At 52.9% G+C, this 22972-nt stretch overlaps 8 protein-coding genes across 8 annotated transcripts in view; 7 read left to right on the forward strand and 1 right to left on the reverse strand.

Annotated features, from left to right (window-relative positions):
* Positions 1–33: 33 nt before the first annotated feature.
* LAESUDRAFT_727526 (Phosphotyrosyl phosphatase activator) lies at positions 34–1913 on the forward strand. The gene is made up of 8 exons (XM_040909239.1): positions 34–202; positions 261–389; positions 697–839; positions 895–966; positions 1022–1146; positions 1200–1300; positions 1363–1416; positions 1475–1913. The coding sequence occupies exons 1-8, from the start codon at positions 47–49 to the stop codon at positions 1805–1807; spliced, it is 1113 nt and encodes a 370-aa protein (XP_040762693.1). The 5' UTR covers positions 34–46; the 3' UTR covers positions 1808–1913.
* A 797-nt stretch (positions 1914–2710) lies between these two features.
* LAESUDRAFT_657007 (multicopper oxidase) lies at positions 2711–5086 on the forward strand (the record flags this gene model as incomplete). Its single annotated transcript, XM_040904654.1, has 16 exons — positions 2711–2810; positions 2863–2944; positions 3001–3027; positions 3083–3125; positions 3180–3221; positions 3273–3312; positions 3360–3398; positions 3451–3563; positions 3623–3738; positions 3795–4208; positions 4259–4340; positions 4396–4578; positions 4641–4708; positions 4771–4856; positions 4913–4929; positions 4991–5086. The coding sequence occupies 16 exons, from the start codon at positions 2711–2713 to the stop codon at positions 5084–5086; spliced, it is 1548 nt and encodes a 515-aa protein (XP_040762694.1).
* An 825-nt stretch (positions 5087–5911) lies between these two features.
* Positions 5912–8701, forward strand: LAESUDRAFT_248569 (multicopper oxidase). The gene is made up of 16 exons (XM_040901733.1): positions 5912–6327; positions 6380–6461; positions 6518–6544; positions 6600–6642; positions 6698–6739; positions 6792–6831; positions 6880–6918; positions 6971–7083; positions 7140–7255; positions 7316–7729; positions 7780–7861; positions 7919–8101; positions 8164–8231; positions 8294–8379; positions 8437–8453; positions 8516–8701. The coding sequence occupies exons 1-16, from the start codon at positions 6093–6095 to the stop codon at positions 8609–8611; spliced, it is 1683 nt and encodes a 560-aa protein (XP_040762695.1). The 5' UTR covers positions 5912–6092; the 3' UTR covers positions 8612–8701.
* A 275-nt stretch (positions 8702–8976) lies between these two features.
* Positions 8977–11283, forward strand: LAESUDRAFT_727529 (uncharacterized protein). Its single transcript, XM_040909240.1, has 11 exons — positions 8977–9177; positions 9242–9474; positions 9527–9676; positions 9730–9798; positions 9863–9894; positions 9946–9976; positions 10025–10126; positions 10187–10263; positions 10319–10442; positions 10501–10746; positions 10801–11283. The coding sequence occupies exons 2-11, from the start codon at positions 9249–9251 to the stop codon at positions 11184–11186; spliced, it is 1443 nt and encodes a 480-aa protein (XP_040762696.1). The 5' UTR covers positions 8977–9177; positions 9242–9248; the 3' UTR covers positions 11187–11283.
* Positions 11284–11679: 396 nt separating this feature from the next.
* Positions 11680–18174, forward strand: LAESUDRAFT_813831 (glycosyltransferase family 2 protein). The gene is made up of 10 exons (XM_040914528.1): positions 11680–12119; positions 12170–14102; positions 14155–15042; positions 15097–16125; positions 16174–16328; positions 16385–16469; positions 16523–16996; positions 17049–17318; positions 17373–17426; positions 17481–18174. Exons 1-10 carry the CDS (start codon positions 11779–11781, stop codon positions 18105–18107), a joined length of 5856 nt encoding a protein of 1951 aa, XP_040762697.1. The 5' UTR covers positions 11680–11778; the 3' UTR covers positions 18108–18174.
* A 226-nt stretch (positions 18175–18400) lies between these two features.
* Positions 18401–19648, forward strand: LAESUDRAFT_813832 (uncharacterized protein). Its single transcript, XM_040914529.1, has 4 exons — positions 18401–18770; positions 18830–18871; positions 18931–19423; positions 19484–19648. The coding sequence occupies exons 1-3, from the start codon at positions 18719–18721 to the stop codon at positions 19395–19397; spliced, it is 561 nt and encodes a 186-aa protein (XP_040762698.1). The 5' UTR covers positions 18401–18718; the 3' UTR covers positions 19398–19423; positions 19484–19648.
* A 935-nt stretch (positions 19649–20583) lies between these two features.
* LAESUDRAFT_813833 (uncharacterized protein) lies at positions 20584–22199 on the forward strand (the record flags this gene model as incomplete). Its single annotated transcript, XM_040914530.1, has 6 exons — positions 20584–20662; positions 20719–20730; positions 21498–21692; positions 21753–21866; positions 21931–22010; positions 22068–22199. 6 exons carry the CDS (start codon positions 20584–20586, stop codon positions 22197–22199), a joined length of 612 nt encoding a protein of 203 aa, XP_040762699.1.
* Positions 22200–22415: 216 nt separating this feature from the next.
* LAESUDRAFT_715256 (uncharacterized protein) overlaps positions 22416–22972 on the reverse strand; it is a gene marked incomplete at both ends in the record, with an annotated part of 1878 nt that continues 1321 nt past the window's right edge. Inside the window, 2 exons of the mRNA XM_040907129.1 lie at positions 22416–22630; positions 22693–22939. Of these exons, the coding sequence (XP_040762700.1) occupies positions 22416–22630; positions 22693–22939 (462 nt within the window). The remainder of the gene's footprint in view (positions 22631–22692; positions 22940–22972) is intronic.

Consider the following 22972-nt stretch of genomic DNA (forward strand, 5'->3'; position numbering starts at 1 on the left):
GGCGCTTAGCGCCCGATTGGCGTCATTAATTTCACCGACGACCACCATGTCATTCTGTATCCCGCGCAAAGTTATCCTCACGAAGGAACACCTCGAGCACTTCCAGAACTCGCAAACCCACAAGGACATTGTATCGTATATCGAGACACTCAACGAGGCCGTGGTCGGCGTGCAGCTGACCGATCAGTGCACCGAGTCTCCCGTGCGTGAGTGACGTCCCGTTTGCGTGGTTGGAGGCTCACAAAGTCGCTGGGACGCAGGGTGTGCGAGCGATCGTTGGCGTGCTTGATGAGGTGGAGAAGATTGCTAAGGCCACGCCGCCCGTGGACAATAAGGCGTCGCGCTTTGGGAATCCCGCATTCAGGACGTTTTATGACAAGGTTGCTGAGGTGCGTTGCCTTACTCGTAGCAACGAAGAGACCGTTTTTTCCCTGGACAAAATGCATTCTGGATGAATTAGAAAGTGGAATCTTTTCCAATGAATCTTATCGAGCAACCATGATTGATGAAAGGGGTGTTTGTGCCTGCGCGAGGCCTCGATATTGCTGAAATAGGACAGGGACGAATACCCGACCTTGCAAATATAGCATGAAACACGGCATGTATGCGCACGTATCCTATGCCTTTCCTCTGGCGAAAAAACGGTCCCCTCGTGAATTGATGGCACGATCGTTAAGCTAACCTATGAGGAGGTAGGCTGCACCATCTCTGCATACGAAGTTGCCCGGCTTGTCTCAGCAGGCGATACCCGAGCTTGCTGTGTACTTTGGTGAATCATGGGGCAACCGAACAAGGATTGACTACGGAAGCGGCATGGAGCTGAACTTTCTGTGCTGGCTGTACGTCCCATCTCGGCTCGCATTTTGTGGTCGTGCTCAATACAGGTTGGTGTAGCATTTGCCTTGAGCGGTTAGGGATTGTGCAAGAAAGCGATCACGTTGCGCTTGTGATCCGAGTACTTTGGAGGTGATTATGCGATGTTCTCCTTCACATGCTCAGTTGCTCATGTCTTGTATGACAGATATCTGCAAGTTATGCGAGTGTTGCAATCGACCTACTGGTTGGAGCCTGCAGGTTCGCACGGCGTCTGGGGCCTGGACGACTACCATTTCCTGCCCTTTTTGTTTGGGTCTGCGCAACTGCGAGGTGCGTGGCTGGTATGCAGGATTCCTGGGTCGCTTTTTCATCGGGCATTATAGGACATAAGTACATCAAGCCCAAGGCAATCCACGATAGCGAAATCGTGGACGAGTATGCGAAGCACTACCTGTACTTTGCATGCATCAAATTCATTAACCAGGCAGGTCATACGACCGATCGTCGAGCCGATGACTCACCGTGTCTTGCGCCTTCTCTTGACAGGTGAAGACGGCCTCGCTACGGTGGCATTCGCCCATGCTTGATGACATCTCTGCCGTGCGTTACGACCGTGTCTTCTATCCCACGCATGTTGTCACAGCGCGGCTTCCTGCAGGTAAGGACGTGGGACAAGGTGAACTCGGGCATGATCAAGATGTATCTCGCGGAGGTGCTCGGAAAGCTGCCGGTCATGCAGCACTTTCTCTTTGGATCGATTCTTTCGTGGGACGGCCCAATGCCCCCGCCGCGGAGCGAGGTCGAGGAAGACGACGCGCACTTGGGCCACGCGCACCCAGACCTCGGGGGCGCTGGCCAGCGCGAGGTGGGGTGGGGCGACTGCTGTGGAATACCTGTGCCGTCTGTGTTCGGGGCGGCCGCCGCAGAGAAGAGCAAGGAGTCAGGCGGGAGGCTGTCAGGACCAGGGATCAGAGCGGTTCCGTTTGACTGAACTGGTGTGTAATGTACTGATAGTCAGTGATAGAAGACCCGCAGACTGTACATGTAATATTAATGGTATCATCTCGAGGTCCACTGGATCCATGTTTGAAAGCTGCATTCCGATATGAGTATGTAAGTGACAAATGCACGGCTGCCGATAGGCTGGTGATGCGTGACGAAGTGCAACCGATCGCGACGCGCCTCGCGTGACCGTGTGTCAGTGGCCATCCCAGACTCGCGTCAGGCTGAAGGAGACCCCCAAGATTAAGCGACTACCTGCCTCAATGCGGCATATATGCGTGTCCTCGAGCCCATCTTCCCGCGGCCCCTCCAGATAAAAGGTGGACGTCTATTGCCGGAAGCCCTACGGAACCCTTCCCGGCGCACGTTGGTTAGTCTTTGCATTCTTAATTGCTTTGCGTGCTACTTTGCTCACACTGGCATGTGGCAGACTTCTCCTCTCGAGAATGATGCCAAGGCTGGTACCTGAAGAGTTCACTTGGAGAGCTTGGTGCGATATGCTCCTGTCACTCGTATATGGGACGCTCAAGGGCGCTCCGCTAACTCTTTATGCAGGGCCGCACAGTCTGCAGGATACAGACGCGTCTCAACTTCCGAGGAGGGTGTGATGGCCTCGGACAGCTCCAGTGCACATGCTTTCAAGGAGTCCTTGTCGAAGGAGGACGTTGTGCTTACCGCGCCTCGACGGAGACCGACATGGCGACGCGTTCTGTTCCTTGTCATTGTCGTCGCGACTACTGCGCTCATCTCCTTTGGGCTCGCCCTTGGACTTGGGCTTGGGCTGGGCCTGCGGAGCCATCACTCGTCTGGCATTTCTTCCTCGGGCAACGCGACCGATGACATGGTAGCGGTCCAGAAAATGGATTCCGCCGCATATTTTATGGGCATGAATATGGTCGACGAGACTACAACGACTAGATATTATGATTTTGTTGTGGAGGAGGGGACAGGTGCCCCGGATGGTGTCGAAAAGACCATGCTTGTTGTCAACGGTGAGTCAATGCAATGTTTGTGACCGTCTTCCGTGTTGATGTTTTTGTCAAGGACTCTACCCTGGACCGACGATCGAGGCAAACACCGGAGATCGAATCATTGTGAACGTAACGAACAAAATGGTCAATGCCACGTATGCTTTTGCCATCCGTGCATCCTCCGGAGTCATGTTCACTTATGATGTTACAGGGCCATTCACTGGCACGGCTTGTATCAGTAAGTTCTGTTGATCCTTGCATGTGCACCATCTTCACTCACAAGTGTGGCGCAGAAACGGCACGAATTATTACGACGGTACCGCCGGAATTACGCAGGTACAGTTAGGGCTGCGCGCTTCGTTCCCCACTAACCAATATCCACCGTGACAGTGTGGTATTCCACCTGGCGAATCTATGGTGTATAACTTCACGGTAAGTGCCTTGTCGTCTGGGGAAGAGCGTCATTTCTGACTTGCCGCACAGATCGACAACGGTTGGGTGGGTAGTACTTGGTGGCATTCCCGTAGGTGTGCGTGATGCATTTTTGACAAGACGCTAAAGATAAGATAGATTATGGCACCCAATATGTAGACGGGATAACTGGTGCTCGTGAGTAGTCGCACTCTCCGTTGAACTCGTCTCGTTACTCACTCGTGCGCAGTGGTTGTCCATGGCAAGGACGAGGAGGTTCCTTCTTACGACGAGGACCTCGTAATACAGATCTCGGATCTGTACCATGGGTTCTCCACGGATCTTCTAGAATACTACTTTATTGTAAGCTATACCGATTGCTCGTATCCTCGTCGAGTTGCCACTGAACTTATCGCTTGTAGCCAGGCGGTATCGATGGTACTCCCGGAAATGAACCGGTACCTGACGGAGGTACCATCAATGGCGTTGGTCAATATGGCTCGCACAACACCTCTTTCTTCAATTTTACTCTCGAAACGTAAGCGTCCAATCGAGATCCGTTTGGAGCTCAGTTTTGATAATACCCTACTTCAGTGATAAGACGTACCGCCTTCGTCTCATCAATCCGGGCACCTTCGTGGCGATGGAGTTTTCCGTGGACAATCACACGCTCATGGTCATTGAGGCGGATGGCACTGCCGTCGACCCGGTTGAGGTGTCTAGTGTCTCCGTCGCCGTCGCGCAGCGGTACAGCGTGCTACTCCGAACGAACCAGACGGCGGGGGCGTACTGGATGCGCGCCGCGCTGGACCAGACCGCATTCACCTACGACAACCCAGGATGCCAGACGGAGATCCGGGGTGTGATGCGCTACGGGGTGGACGATGATGCTATGCCCGATATCGAGCTGCTGGACAATGCGCCGAGTTTGCCGAGCGGTGCCCCGGGTACGCTCGACACGGCAAACCTCGTACCTGTCGGTGGAGGCCCGGCGCCGGAGCCTACGTTGTGCGCTTCCTTTGCGTTTGTATGGGTGGCGAGTGCTGATGGTGTCATAGCTCGACGTACTTCACCATTTCGATGCAGTACCCTGAGGGCGGGGACTACTATTCACGTTACCTCGCCTTTATTAACAACACCGTACGTTCACCTATTCTCTTCTTTCTTCACCCTGTTGTATTCACTACGAATCCAGTCCTGGGAGCCCCTCAACACCACCTCAAGTCTTTTCGCGCACCTCGGGAACTCCACCAGTGACGGGTCCGCAGACTTCTCCGGTTCACAGCTCATCACGACTGTCAACGAGATTGCGACAGTAGAGATGATCATTGACAACCTCGACGATGGCGATCATCCGTTCCATTTGCACGGCTACAAGGTACGTCTTCACGCATCTCTGATGATGAATGTTGTTGTCGACCTTTGGTCGGATCCCGGTAGTTCTGGATCATGGCTTCTGGCGATGGCAGGTACGAAGGGCAGAGCGTGAATAACACCGCGCCGATGGAGTGAGTTGCCATCGTTTGATTGACTAGCGAGAGCGAGATTTGATCAAATTGATGTTCGACAGTCGGGATACGGTTGTCATTCCCGCTTATAGCTGGATGATCCTCCGTTTTGTGGCTGACAATCCGGGATACTGGGCATTCCACTGTCGTACGTGACCTTCATTTTCTCAACCGGTCTGCGTTGCTCACGAGTCGTTACGGCAGATATCGAGTGGCATATGGTAAGTAGTCGTGTTTGCAACTTTTGTTTCTTCAGTCAATAGCTCATTCGGCCTCCTGTAGGCTGCTGGACTACTGTTTCAGTTCAATGTGCTGCCGGCTCAAAGTCAGAAGTTCGAGATTCCGCAGTATATGATAGACCAGTGTTCGCGCCAATGACTGGCGGAGACCGCTATTTTGATACTGTCTGATTACGAGACTAGATGCTCTCCGACACAGCTCCGCCATTCTCAGCTCGAATGGACCTTCTAAACCTTCCTTATTTGGATATAATTCTTGTTCTGGCAGCCACTCACTCTTTATGCTCCTTCCAGAGAACACAGGGCTGCCGCAATATACGTCGGCTTCTGTCAACATAGAGTTCACATATACAAAACCAACTTGAGAACCTCATGCGACCATGTTCAGCCATACGAGCGAGCGAGCCTCGAGAAAGCGTCAAAATGGGGCTCTTCACTGTAAGTACTCATACCGTATGCCAGCAACATGCGATGTCAAAGATCTGAACAGGCAGCGTTGGCTATAATACTTGCATGTACATTGTGTGAATGTTTCAGATTTTTGAACGCGGTATTCAGGCAGGAAAGACATGACTGACAGATGAGCGGCTGCTGATAGGCTGGTGATGCGGTGACGCGCCTCGCGTGATCGTGAATTGATATGTCAGTGGCCACTGGCCATACCAGACTCGCGTCAGGACTCAGGCGAGAAGGGCCTGCCTCAATGCATCGGCATATATGCGTGTCCTCGCGCCCATCTTCCCGCGGCCCCTCGAGCCTATAAAAGGTGGTCGTCTATTGCCGGAACCCCTACGGAACCCTTCCCGGCGCACGTTGGTTAGTCTTTGCATTCTTACTGTGGCAGACTTCTCCTCTCGAAGAATGATGCCGAGGCTGGTACCTGAAGAATTCACTTGGAGAGCTTGGTACGATACGCTCCTGTCATACGTATTTGGGACGCTCAAGGGCGCTCCGCTAACTCTTTATCCAGGGCCGCACAGTCTGCAGGATACAGACACATCTCAACTTCCGAGGAGGGTGTGGTCTCCTCCGACATTTCCGGCGCACGTGCTCTCAAGGAGTCCCCGTCGAAGGATGACATCGTGCTTACCGCGCCTCGGAGGAGACCGACGTGGCTCCGCATCCTGTTCCTTGTCATTGCCGTCATGGCTACTGCGCTCATCTCCTTTGGGCTCGGGCTTGTGTTGCGGAGCCATCACTCGTCTTCCTCGGGAAACACGACCGATGACGTGGTAGCGGTCCAAAGAATGGATTCCGGTGCATATTTTATGAGCATGAATATGGTCGACGAAGCTACAACGACTAGATATTATGATTTTATTGTGGAGGAGGGCACAGGTGCCCCGGATGGTGTCGAAAAGACCATGCTTGTTGTCAATGGTGAGTGAACGCGCCACTTGTGACCGTCTTCCGTGTTGATATTTTTCTCAAGGACTCTACCCTGGGCCAACGATCGAGGCAAGCACCGGAGATCGAATCATTGTGAATGTGACGAACAAGATGGTCAATGCCACGTATGCTTTTGCCAGCCGTGCGTCCTCCTAAGTCATGTTCACTCATGATTTTACAGGGCCATTCACTGGCACGGCTTGTATCAGTGAGTTGTGTTGAACCTGTTCTGTACACCATCCTCATTCACACGCATGGCTCAGAAACGGCACGAATTATTACGACGGTATCGACGGAGTTACACAGGTACAGTGATGGGAGCACGCTTGTTCCCCCGCTAACCAATATGCCACCATGACAGTGTGGTATTCCGCCTGGCGAATCTATGTTGTATAAATTCACGGTAAGTGCTTCGTAATATGCGGAAGAACACCATTTCTGACTTTCGCATGCAGATCGACAACGATGGGGTGGGCAGTACTTGGTGGCATGCCCGTAGGTCTATGTAATGCGTCTTTTGACAAGACGCTAACGATAAGGTAGACTATAGCACTCAATATGTAGACGGTATCACCGGTGCTCGTCAGTAGTCGCACTCTTTGCTGAACTCATCGCGTTACTCACTTGTGCGCAGTGGTCGTCCATGGCAAGGGCGAGAAGGTTCCTTCTTACGACGAGGACCTCGTAATACAGATCTCGGATCTGTACCATGGGTTCTCCACGGATCTTCTAGAGTACTACTTCACTGTAAGCCGCACAGAATGCTCTTCTCGTCGAATTGCCATTGAACTTATCGCTTATAGCCAGGCGGTATTGACGGCACGCCCGGAAATGAACCGGTTCCTGACGGAGGTACCATCAATGGCGTTGGTCAATATGGCTCGCACAACACTACTTTCTTCAACTTTACTCTCGAAGCGTGAGTGTCGGCTCAGGGTTCAATTGGAACTCACATTTTGATAATATCTTACTACTTCAGCGACAAGACGTATCGCTTACGTCTCATCAATCCGGGTGCCTTCGTGGCGATGGAGTTTTCTGTGGACAACCACACGCTCACGGTTATTGAAGCGGACGGCACTGCCGTCGACCCGGTTGAGGTGTCTAGCGTCTCCATCGCCGTCGCGCAGCGATACAGCGTGCTACTCCGAACGAACCAGACGACGGGGGCGTACTGGATGCGTGCCGCACTGGACCAGACCGCATTCACCTATGATAACCCAGGATGCCAGACGGAGATCCGGGGCGTGATACGCTACGGGGTGGGCGATGATGCTATGCCCGATATCGAGCTATTGGACAATGCGCCGAGTTTGCCGAGCGATGCCCCTAGTACGCTCGATACGGCGGACCTCGTACCTGTCGGTGGAGGCCCGGCGCCGGAGCCTACGTTGTGCGTTTTCTTTGTGTTTGTATGGGTGGCGAGTGCTGATGGTGTCATAGCTCGACGTACTTCACCATTTCGATGCAGTACCCTGAGGGCGGGGACTACTATTCGCGTTACCTCGCGTTTATTAACAACACCGTGCGCTCACCTATTCTCTTCTTTCTTCGCCCTGTTGTATTCACCACGGATGCATAGTCCTGGGAGCCCCTCAACACCACCTCGAGTCTTTACGCGCACCTCGGGAACTCCACCAGTGACGGCTCCGCAAACTTCTCTGGTTCACAGCTCATTATGACTGTCAACGAGATTGCAACAGTAGAGATGATTGTTGACAACCTCGACGATGGCGATCACCCGTTCCATTTGCACGGCTACAAGGTACGTCTTCACGCATCTCTGATGATGAATGTTGTTGTCGACCTTTGGTCGGATCCCGGTAGTTCTGGATCATGGCTTCTGGCGATGGCAGGTACGAAGGGCAGAGCGTGAATAACACCGCGCCGATGGAGTGAGTTGCCATCGTTTGATTGACTAGCGAGAGCGAGATTTGATCAAATTGATGTTCGACAGTCGGGATACGGTTGTGATCCCTGCTTATAGCTGGATGATCCTCCGTTTTGTGGCTGACAATCCGGGATACTGGGCATTCCACTGCCGTACGTGACTTTAATTGTCCTAACCGCTCTGCGTTGCTCACGAGTTGTTTTCGGCAGATATCGAGTGGCATATCGTAAGTAATCGGTTTTCAAGTTTTCGTGTTCTTCAGTCGATAGCTCATTCCACCTTCTGTAGGCTGCTGGACTACTGCTCCAGTTCAACGTAATGCCGGCTCAAAGTCAGAAATTCGAGATTCCGCAATATATGATAGACCAGTGTTCGCGGCAATGACCGGCGGAGACCGCTATTTTCAAGGTTCCACATGTCAGAGTGCTTTGACCGTATCGGATAAAATTATTTGCGCATGGTGCTCAAATGTATTTGGTGCAGTTTGAATTAGTGTGTAATCCAAGGGTGTCTATATAGCTATATGTTCAATGTACTAGTGCTACTACATAGGCCGAAAGCCTTTAGATCATATGCTCGGCGGCCGCATTCGCATACACGTTCAAATTCAGTGTCCACGGCACAGTTCCTATGGGTATGCGGCTCCTGGCTGACGCTTTGATCTTACATACCGAGAGAATCTTCCGAGCCGCTCGTAGGGCTCGCCGCGCCCAATGAGTGGTGCGCGATATGCTCATCATGCGGGCAATGCTCTTGGCTTAGCACGTTCGTGACATTCTGCTCCGTGGTCGAGATCATTAATCCTCTCTCGACACAACGCAATCAAAACGGATCTTCGAGGGATACTGACTGACATGTCTTGCCATTCTGTGTGCCTTGTGCACGAGATCATCATCGCCGCGCCTTCTGCCATAATTGGCGTGAAAGCGGAAACGCATAAATTGGACGGGGTGCGTTGCTTCCGCCTGGCTTGGCGCACTTCATCCTCTGAGTGCTCCTTTGTCACCTACATAGTTAGAATATGGCGCCCCAAGTTGCTCACTGGGCGCTTCTCGCGGCCTTTGTGGCAGCGCTCGTGCATTCGGCGTCCGCGGCCACTGCGCAGAACTTCCAGCCACCGGCATTCTCGCCGACCTCGGAGTCGACGAACTACACCGGGACGTCAAACGGCACCATCCAAAATGGCCCGCTGGTGCCCGGAAAGGTGTTCGACCGCTTCATTCAGATATGGTTCGAGAATACGGACTGTACGTTTCTCGCTTCATTCAAGATGCACTTTGTGTTGATGTTTCACTACAGTCGAGACGGCGGCGTCCTCACCGACGTTCCAGCAGCTGACAACTCAGGGTGTCTTGTTCACGTCGTACTATGCGATGTCGCATCCCTCTGAGCCGAATTACATCGCTGTTGGTGGCGGTGATTTTTTCGGGAATGCAGCAGATGACTTCCGTTCGTGGAGCTCACTTCGATCGCTGCCTCTTCCTTGTTGACGTTTACTGCAGGCGCCATTCCGGAGAATATCTCCTCCATTGTAGACCTGCTCGAGGCGAAGAATATTTCATGGTCTTCTTGTGAGTGAATCCAATGTTCGATACACGAATATGCAGTGAATTGATGCCTATTATGCGATATTAGACCAGGAATCTATGCCTTACGACGGCTTCACGGTAAGTCACTATCCATGATCGGTCCATTTGTCACTGAAGGTGCTTCCACAGGGATATAATTATACCTCTTATGACTACATCTGTACATACGTCTCCGGTTTGTTCAAGTCGTGACTGACCATTCCTGCAGCTGGCTCGGGCGACTACACCTACTACGTCCGCAAGCACAATCCGCTGATCATCTTCGACTCCGTGTCAAATGTCACCGAGCGTGCTCTTAGAATCCGCAATTGTGAGTGTTACGTCCTGTCGGTACTAGTCAGCACGATTCTATATTGATTACCGTATGCAGTCAATGATTTTGCTGTCGACGTGAACGCAAGCGCGGTCCCCCAGTGGACGTTCATTACACCGAATCTCGTTAACGATGTGCGTCTCTATCGTTTTTGCAATTCCATCTCTCTGACATTCGTGACCTTGGTAGGGACATGACACCAGCATCGACTTCGCGAGCCAATGGATACAGTACTGGCTGACCCCGCTTCTGAGCGACGAGCGGTTCAATGACAACCGAACCATCATTCTGTTGACGTTTGATGAGACGGAAAGTGAGTGAACGAAGATCTCTTGACCTGGAGTTCTCGTTGAGGTGTTTTCATGTGACAGCATACACCATCAACAACCGGGTATGGACGCTTGCTCTCGGAGGAGGGCTACCAGCGAACCTGAAAAATACCACTGATGACACGTTCTACACTCATTACTCCTGTCTCTCTACCGTCGAAGCGAACTGGAGCCTCGACTCTCTCGGACGCGGGGACACGAACCAGACCCTCAATAATGTCTTCTCGTTCGTCGCGAACGTGACCGGCTGGAAGAACAATGGGATTTATGGCAACTCGAGTGCTATTCGTACGTGACACGCACTTGCGTAGTCAAGTCGTTCAAACTCATATCTGTTCGCAGCTCTGCTTAACATCACTGGAACAATTCCCGGTCCATTGAACCCGGAGTACTACATTCCCTTCACCGCGCCAAACAAGAGCGCTGTGAGCCCTGGCGGTGGGTCTGTCTACGTCGCGTCCGGACTCAACACGTCCTTCACCGCTGCGGATCTCCCCTCGCCGGTGAACCTCACCGCTCTAGGAGAAACCTTGCCGTGGTCGGTGAACCCTGGATACGACTATCCTTACGGCACGAAGGTCTACACTAACACGACCACCACATCGTCCTCGCCGACTACCAACGGTTCCACTTCATCTGGAAGCTCGTCGGGCGCTGTTCATGGGGTAGTGCTCATTCCTGGACTCACGATACTGGGTGTGATTGTTGGATTGCTTGCGACTCTATAGGAATTTTGTACTGTCGCATAATGAAGAAATGTGGGACACTCGTGTTAGCCTGGATCTAGTGGTAGTTCGTGCGAAACTCAATTCTCTACGAAGTGACCACTCACAGCCGCATGAACAGCCCATGCAATCTGAAATGGCTCACGGAACGGCATTGCGAGCCCGTTCGAGGCATGGCAGTCTGGACTCTGGATCCAATAGAACCACGCTCAAGAATGGAACGCAATTCTTGTTGATTGAGCCTGCGCGGGACAATATGCGCGCTTACAGGTACGTCGGTGGAATATTCGGGCTAGCGTCGTCGACCATCCGATGTTGCAGAAGGCCACCGCAGCTAGCCTTCTGTACCAACCATCCTCAGGTTCGCTGTGCAGCCTGAGCTTGAGGCTGCCGCGTGAGAAACGATCATGATGCGACTATAATTAGGCAACTGATAAGTTTCAACATAATACATAAGTCTAAACATAGGTTACGCGACAGTAACCCACCTTAAACTGGCAGCGCATTCCCTCCGCCCACGACTTCACCGCAACGACGCCCTTCTCTCTCCCCTTCCTCATCAAGCACTGTCCTCACCACCCGTTGGCTGCCCGTCATGAACAGACGGGAGTCCACAGCGACCTCGCGTCCGCGGCTCGAGGCCGTCGACGACCTCACGATCCTTTCTCCCATTTCTGAGGATATCATCGTAGCATGTCTCCGCGAACGGTTCATGTCCGACAACGTCTATACGAATATTGGCACCTCTGCCCTTGTCGCAACTAATCCTCACAAGTATGTTCCAAGCAATTCCGACGCGGTCATGCACAAGTATGCTTCCGAGTATCGCGACACATCGCCGGACAAAGTACGCTTGCCGCCGCATGTCTTCCAACTTGCCAACAACGCCTACTATCATATGCGGAGGACTAATCAGGACCAGTCGATCCTACTGAGGTGAGCAATGATAGACTTGAGCTTCATCTTGTTTCTCATTCGTGACGAAGCGGAGAAACGGCGAGTGGAAAATCTGAGAACCGTCGTCTGGCCATCAAGACGCTCCTCGAGCTCAGCGTCAGTCAACCGGGAAAGAAGGGCGCGAAGCTCGCACACCAGGTGCCTGCTGTGGAATTCGTATTGGAGACTTTCGGCAACGCACGCACGCTCTTCAACCCTAACGCTTCCCGTTTTGGCAAGTACACAGAGCTTCAGTTCACTGAAAGGGGCCGTCTGTGCGGGTTGAAGACTCTCGATTATTACCTCGAGCGTAATCGGGTAGCGGGGGCACCGTCTGGCGAACGTAACTTCCACATCTTCTACTACCTCGTCGCTGGTGCATCGCCCGAGGAGAGGCAGCATCTGCATCTCCAGGAGAAAACAACGTACCGCTATCTTGGACAGCGCAATCCTCCTGGTCGTGGCAATGCTGGACGGAGCGAGGATGCCGTGCGGTTTGATCAACTGAAGGTGGCGTTGAAGAATGCCGGGTTCTCGAAGCGGCATGTGGCGCAGACATGCCAGCTAATCGCGGCCATCATCCACCTTGGGAACCTCGAGTTCACCATCGATCGCTCCCGCAACGAGGACGCGGCTGTAGTACGCAACACCGATGTCCTCGAAGTCGTTGCAGATTTCTTGGGCGTGCAGCCTTCAGCCTTGGAGGCGACTCTATCGTACAGGACAAAGCTCGTCAAGAAGGAGCTTTGCACGGTGTTCCTTGATCCAGATGGTGCTGCTGACAATCGAGACGAGCTCGCGAAGTCTCTATATGCTCTTCTCTTTGCGTGGCTGAACGAGTACATCAACCAACGACTATGCAAAGAGGACTTCAACACTTTCATTGGATTGTTCGACTTGCCTGGTCCGCAGAACCTCACCAGCAGGCCCAACTCGTTGGATCAATTCTGCATCAACTATGCGAACGAGAGATTGCATAACTTCGTCCAGAAGCGGCTGTTCGATCGCCACGTCGGGGAATACACAAGCGAGGGCATCATGCGCTACACACCTCACATTCCTTACTTCGACAACTCGGAATGCTTGCGCCTGTTGCAGAATCAGCCCGGCGGCTTAATTCACATCATGGACGATCAGGCGCGGCGCATGCCCAGAAAGTCGAATCTCACGATGATCGAGTCGTTTACGAAACGATGGGGCAACCATTCGTCGTTCAAGGCCGGTGCTATTGACCGTTCGGGCCTCCCCACCTTTACCGTCAGTCATTTTAGTGGCCCTGTCACATACTCCTCAGAGAACTTCCTTGAGCGCAATTTGGAGGCGCTCAACCCCGACTTCGTCTCACTCCTCCGCGGAAACAGCTCGTCTGCCGATGCTGCACCAACAGATGGCTCGGGTTCCTCGAACCCCTTTATTCGCAGTCTCTATTTTACTAGGGCGATTGCCACGCAGGTTCATCCCCGGAATGAGGAGACCATTATTTCGGCTCAGCAGCCTGTCAAGCCTATGCGTGCTCCATCGACAAGAAGGAAAGGCACGATCAAGCGTATGGCGACGGTCAAGGAGGACGTCATCGACGAGAAAAACCTGGATGATGAGGAGCCTTTGGGTACCGCCGTCCTCGCAAATGGCCCTCCTTGCATCGCGGGCGAGTTCCGCGGCGCGTTAGACACGCTGTTTGAGACTCTGGACGAGACCCAGTCATGGTACATCTTCTGCATCAATCCGAACGACTCGCAGTTACCGAATCAGCTGGAGGGCCGCTCCGTCAAGGGCCAAGTCAGGAGCTTGGGCCTATCCGAGGTCGCGAGGAGATGCGTGAGCATGTTTGAGGTGAACATGACCCCGGAAGAGTTTGTGCAGCGGTATCAAGGGCAGCTCGACACTCTCCATGTCATTGAAGGTACCCCTAGGGAGAAGGTCGAGCAGGCTCGGACTGCGTTAGGTTTGGAGGAGAAGGATGCCGTGCTGGGCATGAACAAGGTATGTCATGTTGGGGTCGGAGCATTATCTGTGCTTAACATCTCAATATCAGGTTTTCCTCTCGCAAAGAGCATTCCACGCATTTGAGGACGATCTCCGATCCAAGGACACTGAAGAGCTGAAGCGAAATCGAATGCGGGATGCTGAAGCGGAGGCGGGTCTTGACCCGAGAGGTCTGCATGACCCCTACGCGCCTTATCAGAATCCTGGTGACGACCAGTACAACGACGGCGAATACAACGATCCGTTTGGCCAGTCGAGCCAGGCTCTTCCCCTGGTCTCTCATAGCTCGCCGTTTCAACGTGGAGACATGTATGGAGATATCGATGAAAGGAAGTCCTTCCGCAGTGAAGACTATGATGGGCGGAGTGCGTACACAAGCCATCGCGACATTGAATCCGTCTCCAACTTCGGCTCGGAGTCGTACGCACCATCGGGGAACATGTTCCAGGGCGCTGATAAGAAGGGCCTGTTGGATAAGGAGGTGATTGCTGGAGAGATTCAGGAGGGAGAAACCACGGAGGTTGTGAAGGAAAGTGCTTTGCGTCGGAGATGGGTCATAATCTGTTGGATCCTCACTTTCTGGGTTCCTACTCCGCTCTTGAAGTGGATTGGTCGCATGAAGCGTCCAGATATCCGGCAGGCGTGGAGAGAAAAGTTGGCGATCAACATGCTCATTTGGTTCGTTTGCGGATGTGCGATTTTCGTGATCGCCGTCTTCGGCAACCTCATCTGCCCCACACAACACGTCTTCACCACCAACGAACTGCAGGAGCATTCCTTCACGAGCAATCCGAACAATGTATATGTTGCCATTCGCGGAGAGGTCTTTGACCTCACCGAGGTGGCGTACACTCATCTGCGCGTCGTGCCTGTCATAGCTTCCAAGTTGATCCTGGCTTATGGTGGTACCTCCGCCGATGCCATCTTCCCTGTCCAGGTCAGTCTTTTGCATATTAATTTCCGTATGACAATTTTCACATCTCATCTGTAGGTCTCTGCGCTGTGTAATGGCGTTAGCGGTTCCGTCAGCCCGTATGTCGTCCTCGACTCGGCCAACGACACCGACGTCAATGCACAATACCATGATTTCCGCGCGTGGACCAACGATCCCCGTCCCGACTGGTACTTCGAGCAGATGGTCCAGATGAGGTGGAACAACCGCGTTGGCTGGATGGGATATACCACCAAGGATCTCAAGAACCTGGCAACTGAGGGCAACACTGTTGGCATCTACAATGGCATCATCTATGATCTGACCGATTACGTGACGAATGGCCCTGCCACTGCTCCTCTCGACAATGAGGTTTTACCGGGCACCATTGACACTCACTTCATGTCCGATGCGGTTGTCAATGTGTTTCAGTACAACTCCGGACAAGATGTGACCAAGCAGATCAATGCTCTCAATCTCGATTCCAAGGTCCTCGAGTGGCAGCAGACATGTCTGCGTAACTTGTTCGCTATCGGTATGGTCGACACGCGTGACTCGGCGAAGTGCCAGTTTGCGACGTACATCCTGTTGGCGCTGTCCATCATGATGGTCAGTGTGATCGGGTTCAAGTTCATTGCGTCAATCAATTTCGGCGGCGAGCGTGCACCGGAGGATCACGACAAGTTCGTCATTTGCCAGGTGCCGTGTTACACGGAAGGTCACGCGTCGCTCCAGACAACCATCGACTCACTCGCGCAGATGAAATACGATGATAAGCGGAAGTTGCTCTTGATCATATGCGACGGTATGGTCGTCGGTTCCGGAAACGACCAGCCCACTCCTCGTATTGTCCTTGACATCTTGGGCGCGAGTCCTAATATCGATGCAGAGCCACTTAGCTTCCTCTCGCTCGGCGAAGGCGCGAAACAGCACAACATGGGCAAGGTGTACTCCGGTCTGTACGAGACCGCCGGCCACGTCGTCCCCTATCTCGTGGTTGTTAAGTGCGGTAAACCCGGAGAAAAGTCGAGGCCTGGCAACCGTGGTAAGCGTGATACTCAGATGCTGCTCATGCGGTTCCTGAACAAGGTGAGATGTCGACGTGAAGTGACGTGAGCTCTACTGATGCGAGAACAGGTCCACTTCAACTCGCCAATGAACCCTCTGGAGCTTGAGATGTACCACCAGATTAAGAACGTCATTGGTGTCAACCCGTCCTTCTATGAGTATCTGTTCATGGTCGATGCCGATACTACGGTTCATCCTATGTCGGTGAATCGCTTGATTTCTGCGTATGTTTTTGGGACATTGGTATATGATGTATCAACTCACTATTTTGATCCCTTAGGATGGTTCATGATAAGAAGCTGATCGGAGTCTGCGGTGAGACAGAGCTGGCGAATGCAAAGCAATCACTGGTCACGATGATGCAGGTGGGTGGATATGGTCGAATGTCGTCTCGGATTGTATTGATTATGTCGTCCAGGTCTACGAGTATTTCATCTCGCATCACATGGCGAAGGCGTTCGAAAGCCTGTTTGGTTCCGTGTCTTGCTTGCCCGGTTGTTTCACTCTTTACCGTCTGCGTACGCCGGACACGTACAAGCCGCTCTTCATCTCCAACCAGATCATCGATGACTACTCCGAGAACCGCGTGGACACGCTGCACATGAAAAATCTCCTGCATCTGGGTGAAGATCGATACCTGACCACGATCGTGCTCAAGCACTTCTCGCATTATAAAACGCAGTTCGTCCGGGATGCTCACGCATACACTGTCGCTCCGGACGACTGGAAGGTTCTTCTGTCGCAGCGTCGGCGCTGGATCAACTCGACCGTGCACAACCTTGGAGAGCTGCTTTTCTTGGATCACCTTTGTGGATTCTGCTGTTTCTCGATGCGTTTCGTCGTCATGATTGACCTGGTATCAACGTTGATCCAGCCGGTCACTGTTGGCTACGTGAGTGTTGCTGTCCTTCTGCCGTCGGCCGTCTTTGACGCGATGTCTACAGATTGTCTACTTGATTTACCGCGCTGCTGGTTTACATGAGGGCATCCCAATCATCTCGGCCGTCATGATTGCAGCGGTCTACGGTCTGCAGGCTCTCGTGTTTGTCTTGCGTCGCAAGTGGGATATGATTGGTTGGATGATTTTTTACATCCTCGCCATTCCGGCGTTCTCGCTTCTCCTCCCATTGTACTCGTTCTGGAAGATGGACGACTTCTCATGGGGTGCGACGCGTGTCGTCTTGGGCGAAGCTGGCAAGAAGGTTGTTGTCCATGTGAGTGCTTGCGCCGGTAGCGTTCTCGAAGCACGTTGACTGACGATGGTGTAGGATGAAGGTAAATTCGACCCCAGCGTGATCCCGTTGAAGTCTTGGAATGACTATGTATGTGACCTTTCCTTCGTCTCGAGTGTCAGCTTGCTAACGTTTTTGCCGTAGGAAAATGAATTGTGGGACAAGGAGTCTAACCACAGTATTGGCTCATGGGTGCCCCCGACAAAGATGATAAACGATGGATACGCTGAGTCGCATACCGCATCTGTCTATGGTCGCGAGACTGTCTACGACCCGGCGATGTCTCGCGTTTTCTCTCCTGCTCCGTCGCAACAGGTGATGTACTCTCCACCTGACTATCACTCCGGCCGAAATACCCCTGTGATGTCCATGGCTGGATATCCCCCTCCTATGGCATACCAACCATCATCTTCGCGACCAGTGAGCAACTATGTGGACGTCCAGATGCCAGCGCCATCGCGACCTGCGAGCAACTACATGGGCTTACAGATGCCGTCGCCATCACGGCCTGTGAGCAACTTCAATGACGTGCAGATCCCCATGACGCGCAGCCCCGAGGACATGGACTTTGCAGGCAGCACCAGGAGTGGGCCATCGGATGCGGACATCGACCAGGCAGTGGAGGACATCCTGCGGGAAGCAGACCTGGCGACGACGACAAAGCGGGAGATCCGCGGAAAGCTGGAGCAGCGCTTCGGCATGGACCTATCGTCGCGCAAGCGGGTGATCAACGAGGCGATTGACAGGGTGCTGCTTAGCCATGCTGGGTGATTGTTTGTTTGGGACTTTTTTCGGGACATGATTTGCATTCGTTTGAGCTCGGATTTTTTTTTTTTTTGCATACTACGATACAGATTTTGGACTTGTTCAGTTTCCGTTTGTTTTTGATACGCCAACGCATGGACAATGTGTACTTTTGCTCGCATATCTCATATCGCGTAGTCGTAATAGCATCTGGACATATCGTCGTAGTCGAACACGGCTTCTGTACCGTACGACGGCCAAACATTGAGATCGTGAACGGCTGTCTCATCGCTGAGCAACCGCCAAAGCACTTCTCGACGATGAACTCGCTATATCATTTACCGTACGTCGCGATCGGGCTCTTCAATTCCCGTTGCGGCAAAGTTACTTCATTTTAATTTGGTCGATTCCGCAACTGTGTATTACACGCTTGTGGTTCAGGGCGGCGTGCACATTGCCATGTTTAACTGAACGCGCCACGTCCATCTGACCTCACGTTTCCCAACGTGAATATCCCCTCCTTTTATCTTCCCTGCCACGTCCTGGGTGCTCAGGACCACTCCAGTGCGACAGAAGTTCGCTGCCGAGAAGCAAAAGCGTAATTCATCTCGTATCCTGGAACTTGGTCATCAGGATCCATGGCAGACAACGCGTTTGGAGAGTGCTGTGCGGGATGCTGTGGGATGTGCTGTATGTCCAACCTTGCTCTAATGAGTCTTTACACATTCTGAGCAGCATTCTGTTCGCAGGTATCATCGGTTCTGAGGGCATATTCTCGTGGCTACAGATCAGTGCGCACGTCTGTGACTCTCTTTAACCGGATCGCTCTCAACAACAATTCTTCCTCTAGCAACCTGCAATCCGGGCGATCACCAGCGCGGCTGTTGCACCGGATGCTGCAAGAAGTCCTTCGACGAGGACGAATTCCTTGCGGAGCAGGAGAAGCGGCGCGCCGAGGCTGCCAGCGAAGGCACCGCGTTGGTCACTCAGCCCTCGGCGCAGCCGTCCATGTCAGTGACGCAGACCGTCGTGAGCAATGACGCCCCGAAGACGGACAAGCTGCCTTCGCCGCGGCCGTCCCTTTCGTATGCCCAGGATCCAGGCGCGGCAGATGACAACGGTCAAGGTGCGGAAAGGGCTGAGCAGCATGCTCCATTCCAGGAGCCGGGCGATGACCCCTATGCCTCCGGCGAGGGCGCAAACGCCGACAGGGAGTCCCTTGATCTGGAGCTCCCGTTGCCGTTGCCCGGGTGCAGTCTCATGGGCGATGACGAGACGACCGAAAAGTCTGCCTCGGCAGCAGAGATGCACAACTAGCAGCAAGCCTGCTTTCCCCTCGTTTTGTGAGTACTTCATTGACTGGAGTGATCAGCGAGTTGTAACTGACAGGCCGCTGTCGCTAGATACCAGGATCAACCCTTTCGTCTGCATTGTACGGTAACCTAATTGGATACGATACTCCCGTTGAGTGCAGCCGATATTGTTTTTTCCTTGTACTTGTATTTCCCACTTGCCTTGACCAAGGTGATACTCACCTTACGCCCGCCTCGCCTTGGAATTCTACATACACTCTGCTAAATATACCTGTCTCGCGGATTTACGCTTAATGCTAGCGCTACAGCAGCGCCGAGTGCCGAGTGCTGTTTTAAGGTCTGAGCAAGGCTTCAGTCAATGCGCTATGGTTTCCACCACTCAGAATTTTTGGATGTTGGATCTGTCAGCTTTTCATGAGCTGTAAGAGTCATAAAACAAGACAATGGACATGGCGACTGCCTTCGCTGGCTGATCCGTCACCAGGGAGGTATCACTGCCTCTTGCTTGTTTGAGTGAGATTTATTGCCCACTTTGCGTCCAGGTGGAGTTCTCTAAGATGGAACTTCGGCACCATACAATGCACAAATACGGAGAACGTAAGCCATGATACGCATGTCGATGAAGATTAACATCACCCTGATCTGTATACTTGACATCAACAAAGTGGCACCTGTTATTGCGTCTTCTGCCCAGAACACTTCTAAGCCGCGAGGAGGAACCAGTGAGCCTCTACACCCTACGACAGTTCATCATTGGACAATATATGCCAATTGACATTGGTTGCAACGTACCAGTGTCGCCTCTCAACTACTATGACACAATACCATTGAAAGATACGTGCCGCTCAAATCTGTGCCTCTGCTGCGTTGAGAAACATACATTGTGGATATTGACCGTACCAGGGCTTGGACGGCAGGATTGCATGGGATGTCCGCTCACCTGTGCACTTCGTCAGCTTGCTGGAACGCAGAGGAGCGTTCGGACCGAATCCAACCGCAAAATCTTCTAGCACCTGAATCCTCGAAGGCGAGAGGGATACCAGCGCAGATATTTGGAACCTGGGATGTGTGGTTCATCATGTTTGCCACGCATCATTGGTGGGCTGATGTTGCCAAAGTATGCGAAATGATCACTTTACGAGCGGCTGTTCGCCGGTCAGACCACTTCCTACGAGGAGCACTTGCGCAGTATGACACCCTTGCTTGGGAAGTTCTCGCAGGATTTTCTCGCACAGTGCAAAGACAGCCGCACGTTCTTCGAGACCGAGGGTGAGTATCGCATCTCATTGCCAATATATATGTGTTCAAGCCGCGCAGCTTAACAGGTAACTCCATCTGTACGCACATAGATCCCAGCGATTTTTATTGCATACCTTCTCCAGCGTTTGATGCCGAGGGTGTTTCAGTGACAGGAGTTTAGCATGGATAATTGCTGGCTGAGAGACTGACAAGCTCAAGGGAAGGCTCAAACATGCGCAGTCACTCCACAATGAAGTGACATTGAATAACTTAAGATAATACTGTATGAGAGAGGTATCTGCCGTCTGGACTGATTTATGATGACAAATTCTTTATATGCCTTCTGTCTAGAAGTAACGTTCAATACAGTTTGGGCTGAACAAGCAGAGGACCATGCAGGGGATTGAGTGAATGAAGCCTAAGGTCCGCCACAGGCGCGTGGCATGAACGCGTCGCCGTGCACGTGGGACGCGTTTTCCGGGCAAGTGGCGAGCAGGATTTGCCCACTAGCTTCAATAGGCTCCTTCATTTCCAGCAGACGAAATTTTTAATCTCTTTTTTTAAAAGCACCTGTTGGCTAGCGATTCTAGCATTGCCAGAGCAAGTCGCGTTCCGATGCAACAAGTACTGGCAAGGAGCGCCAATTCCAGAATACGTCCATGGCTAGGTGCATGCATTGGAGTACAAAGTGCATTAGGTCGATGTTTCAGCAAAGCAACGTTACGTCCGCATTTACCCATTTCCCGGAACCGCCTCTGTCCGAGTCATCCGTCGTGGTCGTCGTTCCGACCCAGTAGCTTCACTCAAAGACCATTCACTACAACTCCTCCCGCTTGCAACTCCGCCTGTACGCAATCCTTCCCAGACCCCGACCGGCCAGACCTCTTCTACCACCTCTTTGAGCCTCCCACCCCTGTTTCGTCTACCGTCCCCGTCTTTGCGCTCTCGTTTCTCCCTACCGCTCCGCCGTCGGTGCAGTCCGCGACGGTCATCGGCTGGCTGCCGGCGAGCGCTCCAGGGGACAGCGATGAGGCCGGGCTGAACGACTTTGTTGACAACCGTGAGTATCTGCTCGTGTGATATGTATGTTATTTCGGATGCCAGAATTACTTGCGTATAGCCAGGTTCCGTGAGCTGTTGCACGAAACGATCCAATCCGGGCTCCGAGACGGCATAGATGACATACAGATTAACGGTGCGATACAGACGCAGCAGGGATGGATGCACATTCATGGTACGTCTCCGTTGTATCTCCTGAACATGCTGCCACCGATGCGGATGATCTGGTTCGCCGGCAGACGATCGCAACATCCCTGCTCTCGGTCGGATAGGCGACCCCGACGATATCCTTGCATCTGTACGTGTTGAGGAGGGGAAGGTATGCACATCGAACCCCCTGTTGCATCTGCCTGTTGTGTAACAGCTGTCATCATAGATCCTGGCCGAGACGTACCAAGCGATGCCATCATACCGCCTGTGCACATCCGACGGTGTTCTTCAGTTGACAGAAGGGCTCGCACAGAGGTTGAGAGAAGTGCTGGAGGCTCGAGCTGCCAGAGAGGCTTGAGCTTAATATACTCAGAACGGTAATCAGCAAAGTATTGTTCAACCTTCGCAGCGTACCCCATGACGTCCAATATAATCTCCCAGCGTTACCCCCTATCCCCCCCTGTCAGTACACATGTGCTGGAACAATTAAAATCCGATGGCTATTATCACTACTATACAGGCTGCTAAGCTAAAATAATCTAAGCCACAGGCATCTCACTCAACATGGCGGGCGCTATGAAGGCTCTGATGTCGTATGCAGAAACGGTGCGCGCGCAATCCGCCCTTCGAAGTCAATTTCCTCCTCCCTCGGGAGCTCCACGACCGTGTCCACCCATGCGACACCCCATGCTCCGCTACCCGCCTTGGTGCCGCCCAGTACGCGCCTCTTATCTGCGTCATCTGGGAGAGACTCCCATCGTGCTCGAGAAGGCTGCGTGTCTGAACGGTCTGTGGGAGGACGAGTCAGTTAGATTATGATTCGGCGGACGTGAAAGGGAGTTTTCGCTTACAGAAAACGATCCCTGTATGCGGTTCATAAACCCCGAGCGGCAACGGCCCCTCGTCCCATATCTTCCTCCGCTTTCCTCTTGCTCGCGCACTCTCCTCCGCACCCTCCATCACGTCCTCACTTCCCCTCGCCCGCTTCTCGGCGTTCATCCTCTCCTCCACCACCGGGACGCCCTCCATAATGCCCCCACACGCCCTGAGCGCCTCCTTTCTGAGCCTTTGCCACTCCGCGCTCGCTTCTACTGTGCGCTGCGCAGCGATGAGCATCCAGTTCTCCTCGTC

This window comes from Laetiporus sulphureus (assembly GCF_001632365.1).
Source record: "Laetiporus sulphureus 93-53 unplaced genomic scaffold LAESUscaffold_29, whole genome shotgun sequence".
NCBI lineage: Eukaryota > Fungi > Basidiomycota > Agaricomycetes > Polyporales > Laetiporaceae > Laetiporus > Laetiporus sulphureus.